General features: G+C 32.5%; 1 protein-coding gene across 1 annotated transcript; it reads right to left on the bottom strand.

The window, feature by feature from the left end:
- Positions 1–152: 152 nt before the first annotated feature.
- LOC139507612 (E3 ubiquitin-protein ligase Mdm2-like) lies at positions 153–1,523 on the bottom strand. Its single transcript, XM_071295822.1, has 4 exons — positions 1,341–1,523; positions 1,065–1,146; positions 652–785; positions 153–159 (listed from the first exon to the last, which is right to left on the bottom strand). The coding sequence occupies exons 1-4, from the start codon at positions 1,358–1,360 to the stop codon at positions 153–155; spliced, it is 243 nt and encodes an 80-aa protein (XP_071151923.1). The 5' UTR covers positions 1,361–1,523.
- Between the last annotated feature and the right edge of the window lie 4,704 nt (positions 1,524–6,227).

Here is a 6,227-nt window from a genome sequence, read left to right as displayed (position 1 = left end):
TGATTTTTTTTGTATATTCTTATCTTTAATACTGTAGTGAAGATATTTATACACAAAAAACTGAGAATTGGAATATTGGATGAATCACTTTTTTTAAGATCTGCCTGGTTCTAAAAATAGCTGTACTTTAAAATATGTTATTAATAAAAGCTTTAATAACTGTCAAATCAGAAAGAAGTAAATATACACTTTAATGCTACATTAGTTTTATGCACTAAATGTGCATATTTTGAATCAGTGCTTGAAAGCAAAAGGATTGATAATCTAAATAAATACACTCAAATTGAGCACTAACAACTGATAAGTGGCCTCCAGTGGACAAGTCAAACCATGGAAAAAAAATTTACCTGTCTGCCTGGTTTGTTTACAAAGAGTAGACCCGGGGGAGGGGAAACAGACATTCTTTTAAATGTGGCCTCAATGGTACAGAACATGCATATTATATACATATACATAAAATTGAGAATGGAAATGGGGAATGTGTCAAAGAGACATCAACTTGCCCATAGAGCCAACAACAGTGGAACGCCACCAATGGGTCTTCAATGCAAAGAGAAACTCCAGCATCCTGAGGAGTCCTTCAGCTGTCCCCTAAACAAATATGTATACTAGTTCAGTGATAATGTGATACAATTATAGATAAATACTTACGTTGCTTCTGTGAAGGTAAACTTATCAACTCCAAATACTTTTCCCAGAGGATCTTTTTTACAGAACACGATACTAGGGTCATTCTGATTATACAACTGTCTGCTACCAATGTAATCCTTCAGATAACTACAGACCTTCAATTTACACATAAAACCAGTTGAAATTAAGAATGCAAGTTTTTATAGTGTCAAAATTGATATGGTAGCATTTTTACAATAACATGAATAATAAAACTTGACATAAATTTCTTCATTTATTATTATGTTTACAGTACTTAAATATGTTGATTGCAATAAAGATAAAATCACTACTGAAAATATGAATAAAGCTTTAATTATTGTGAAACCTGGTGCTGTGCAGTTTGGCATTAATAAAATCATGGAAATAATTTCTGAATTCAGAGAAATTTTTACCTCTTTTCTGGTTAACACTTCCCATGATGCACCTACTTGTTTAAGTACAATGACGGTCAAGAAATTCACGTCTGGGTCTGACCTACAAATATAAGACGAACATTAATTTTGACATTTGCTTTCAATACAATTCTCATGTTTACAAGTTCTACTATAGATAGATAAAAAGATTACAAATTAACAAATATCCAGAAAACATAATTCCCTCTACTATAGTAGGTGAGGCAAACAAATCTCCAACGTTTAAGAAACTGCCAACACTCTCTGATAACTTACCATAGGATAATTGACTTCATATTCTTCAGTTGTTATGCAATGGGACTCTGTGAGTTGCTTCAAAGTAGATACATTTGATCCTGCAGGTGTGCTGTATGAATCAGGAGACTGTCGTACAATTAAATTTGGATTATTGCACACGTTTACTTGGCTTGATGTTACTTGACCACTTACAGTGTAATTGTGCTGAAATAAATGAAATTATGAAAATATTAAATTGAATTAAGGATGCACACCTCTGAGTGATTTTTGGGTTTATAAGTCTTGTAAAGACATTATAAATCATATGGTGGTGCACTTCTTTTTTAGCAATGTTTAGCTACAGCCCTTTTAAAGTACCAAATTTCATGATTTTCCCATTTTTCATCAATTTTTACCTATTTTTGGGCTATTATCATGAAAAAAACACCCAAATCCACAATTAAACTTTTTTTCATCATTGTTCATACTTTCAATTAAGATGAAGAGGACCAATCTGCAGTGGCGGATCCAGAGGGGGGGGGGGTTCCGAAAGTTGGAATCCCCCCTTTTTTTTGGCCGATCAATGCATTTGAATGGGAGCATATAGTTAGAATCCACCCTTTACTCTGTGTTGGGGACCCCCCCCCCCCCCTTTAAAATGGCTGGATCCACCACTGAATCTGAATAAGTTTAAATTAAAATTACTATACATAGGTAGGTATTAATATAAGAAAGTTTTATCATATTTTGATGCTTTTTGAGTCAAATTCACCATGCTGTCGATTTTGTAAATTTGTGTGTTTGAAGAACAAAATGCATATTTTTTAACTTCTTTGTTATAAATGATTGAGAAAATACATATCTAAGAAATTTGAAAAGAAAAAAGAGATATGGGATGTACATGCTTCTGGTAAAATCATTTTTTGTACCCTCACCCATTTTCTAAAAATTTTGCCTAAAAAGACTGACTGGATAATGTTGATTGTAATAAAATTTTAAAAATTGATAACTCAACCAGATGCTCCGCAGGGCGCAGCTTTATACGACCGCACAGGTTGAACCCTGGACGGTTGGGGCAAGTATGGACACAACATTCAAGCTGGATACAGCTCTAAATTTGGATTGTGATTAAATAGTTGACACAGCATAGGTTTCTGACACAGAATGAATGTGGTCTAATGAACTTAAAAATTTGTTTTTGCCTTTGAGCAAATGAGAAAAATTTAACCCGCCCCCCCTTTTTTTCACACACCCCTTTCCCTTTTTCCAAACTGATCTCAATTCAAATTTCTAATGGAGTTTGCAACAATAACTACTCATTTAAATACATCATAAAATATTAAAATGTAACAAAAGGTGCTTGTTATCAGTGAATGGTAAAGATTGTTTTAATTTATCAGTTGTAGTAAAAGTGAATATACATTGTATATTGTATAAAACAATGATTTAAGTTGACTCAATTACTATTCTGGACAAAGAAAGATAACTCCAATCAATTGAAAATTTCTTGCTATTGCACAATATTGTGCAATTAGATATTTCTGGCTATTGCGCAATACTGTGCAATTGAAAATATTTACTATTGCACAATACTGTGCAATTGAAGATTTCTTGCTATTGCGCAATACTGAGCAATTGAAAATTTCTTGCTATTGCACAATACTGTGCAATTGAAGATTTCTTGCTATTGCTGAATACTGTGCAATTGAAAATTTCTTGCTATTGCACAATTCTTAATATAATAATTTTGGATCCTGATTTGAACAAACTTGAAAACTGGGCCCATAAACAAAAATCTAAGTACATGTTTAGATTCAGCATATCAAAAAAGCATAAGAATTCAATTTTTGTTAAAATCAAATTTAGTTTAATTTTGGACCCTGTGAACTTTAATGTAGACCAATTTGAAAACGGGACCAAAAATTAAGAATCTACATACACAGTAGATTGGCATATCAAAGAACCCCAATTATTCAATTTTTGATGAAATCAAAAAAAGTTAATTTTGGACCCTGATTTGGACCAACTTGAAAACTGGGCCAATAATAAAAAATCTAAGTACATGTACATTTTTAGATTCAACATATTAAAGAACCCCAAGGATTCAATGTTTGTCAAAATCAAACTAAGTTTAATTTTGACCCTTTGGACCTTAATGTAGACCAATTGAAAACGGGACCAAAAATTAAGAATCTACATACACAGTTAGATTAGCATATCAAAGAACCCCAATTATTCAATTTTGATGAAATCAAACAAAGTTCAATTTTGGACCCTTTGGGCCCTTATTCCTAAAGAAAACTGTTGGGACCAAAACTCCCAAAATCAAACCCAACCTTCCTTTTATGGTCATAAATCTTGTGTTTAAATTTCATAGATTTCTATTTACGTAAATTATGGTGCGAAAACCAAGAATAATGCTTATTTGGGCCCCTTTTTGGCCCCTAATTCCTAAACTGTTGGGACCTCAACTCCCAAAATCAATCCCAACCTTCCTTTTGTGGTCATAAACCTTGTGTTTAAATTTCACTGATTTCTATTTACTTATACTAAAGTTATTGTGCGAAAAACCAAGAAAATGCTTATTTGGGCCCTTTTTGGCCCCTAATTCCTAAAATGTTGGGACCTCAACTCCCAAAATCAATCCCAACCTTCCTTTTGTGGTCATAAACCTTGTGTCAAAATTTCATCGATTTCTATTCACTTTTACTCAAGTTAGAGTGCGAAAACTAAAAGTATTCGGACGACGACGACGCCAACGTGATAGCAATATACGACGAAAAATTAAAATTTTTGTGGTCGTATAAAAACTACTCATTGTAATTACACAATCGTTTGATTATAATATTTTTTAAATTCATTAATATTTTCCCCTTGTATCACATATTGAGGTCTTCAATGCAGCCAGAAATTCCCTCATCCTTCAGATGTCCCCTAAACAGTCAGGGGACTTACTTAAACAAGTGATTTTCTAAATCACTGATTCAAGTAACATTATTTCCATAAAGGTTGGAAGTTAGAGTTGTCTTTCTTTAATAATCACCTATTTAAGTAGTACAAATAAATCACTAGAAGAAGTGATTTAATATTAGTGTAGCTTAAATATAGAATACTAATGATCCAGGGACTAATTATGTTTCTAAACTTATCAGAACCAACATCTGTGTTGTCTAGGATGACCAGGTCATTTCAGGTGATGACCTTGTACTGAATCTAGGATAATGAAATAAAAATCACTTGTTTAAGTATCAGACCTTAATTTCCTTCCCAAAAATCACTTCTTTAAGTATCATTCTTTTAATAACCCCCACTAATTTCAACACCCCCGAACAGTGAAATTTTTATCGCGAACAGTAGAATTTTATTACATAATCTGAAAGATGAAACCTTGAACTTCACAGGAAAAATACTCCCACTGCTGTGAAAAATCTTTTAAGAAAGTATCAGTTCATTATGTAAAGCCATTATTATAGTATTTTTTCAACTAAAATAGAATTTTCAGGTAAATGATAGCATCAAAGGCATAAAACTTGCTACTTAAAAGAAGCAAAAAGTTCATATTTTTAATTTTACTAATTAAAAGATGTTATTTAAACCTATGTGTTTAAAATTTTGAAAAAACTACAAAATCCCAATTTGTGACAAAACCTCGAATTTGCTACTCAAATAAGTGATTTAAAAATCACTTATTTCAGTAAGTCCCCTGACTGCTAAATAAATATATATGTAAACCTCAGGTCTGTGTACGACCTCAAATCTGTGTCTGTTTCTCAAATTTATGCCCCATTGTGACGTCCATCGCTAATCTATGTCCGTAAAAAAGATTCAGCCTCAAATCTGTGTCCGATTTTCAATCGTGACGTCATTTGCAAATCTATGTCCGTTAAAAAAGATAAGGCCTCAAATCTGTGTAATGTTTTAAATCCTTTTTCCAGTTTGTTTCGCCATGTGCACATTTATGCCCATCTAATAAGTTCGGCATTGTAGGTTTTTTGTTTTATAAAACGTTTCTCAACATCAAAGTCTTTTGCAACCTTGTATTTTATTTTTGTGGGTAAACATTAGTGTTCAATTTGTTTTCTATTGTTGAATGTTACATATTCTTACGTTGAGTTTCGTTTGTTTACATGTCGTATATGCTTTTCATTTATCTGCTAATCCATTTTAAAAGATCATTGTTATGTAATGTTAATGTTAAAAACAATTGGCGCGTCTGGTTTGTATTTGATTGATTGTTTGATGTTAAACGTTCAGTGGCAAGTATTCCATGAATTTCACGACAAGATTAATTAGCGTTTGATAACGGATTGAAAAGTGATTAATATGACACAAGTTTAGTATTTTTCTTTTATTATATCGACACATCCTTTATAAATATGGAACGAATAAAGGAGGATTGTTTGGGTATAGACTGTCTCCTAAAATAAAGCACCGAACAGGATAGTCTTAAGGTGCACTAGGTCCAAGTAGTCCGACTTGCTGATACGCATGAGCGTATGCATGAGCGTCATTTACATGCTCAAGAGTATCTTGGATAAATATGTCGTGAACACCACTATTTATTTAAAAGAAAATTATCTTTTAGGAAAAGGTTACAGAAATATACAGGAGCACTCGACCAATCGTAAGGCCTTTTTTTTTTAATTAGTTGGTTTACGGACAACTAGTGTCAAAGGTTAGGGTCGGAGGAGGTAAAAAAAATAAAAATAAATAGCAATCTTAGATTTTTTTTTTGTTCACGTATAACTGTTCTGAAAAATTTGAGTTGGAGGAAAAAAAAAAAAAAAATGCCGTTCATTCATGACATTACAGGGGTTGAGGAGGAGAAATAGTTTAGCTCTTATCTTGATATGCTTTGCATTTGATGGATGGATGGTCAATTGTTGTTTAATGTCTAGTGGCTAATCAGATGCATAATTAGGATGA

The sequence above is a fragment of the Mytilus edulis genome, unplaced genomic scaffold (assembly GCF_963676685.1).
Source record: "Mytilus edulis unplaced genomic scaffold, xbMytEdul2.2 SCAFFOLD_814, whole genome shotgun sequence".
NCBI lineage: Eukaryota > Metazoa > Mollusca > Bivalvia > Mytilida > Mytilidae > Mytilus > Mytilus edulis.
The sequence above is the reverse complement of the archived record's forward strand: the minus strand, read 5'-3'. Positions and strand labels throughout refer to the sequence as shown.

Coding starts and splice junctions, on each gene's coding strand:
- LOC139507612 (XM_071295822.1), bottom strand. CDS start 1,360: ATGAAGTCAATTATCCTATG. Junction 1,147..1,340: donor ATGAAGTCAATTATCCTATG/GTAAGTTATCAG, acceptor TTATATTTGTAG/GTCAGACCCAGACGTGAATT. Junction 786..1,064: donor AAGTGTTAACCAGAAAAGAG/GTAAAAATTTCT, acceptor TGTAAATTGAAG/GTCTGTAGTTATCTGAAGGA.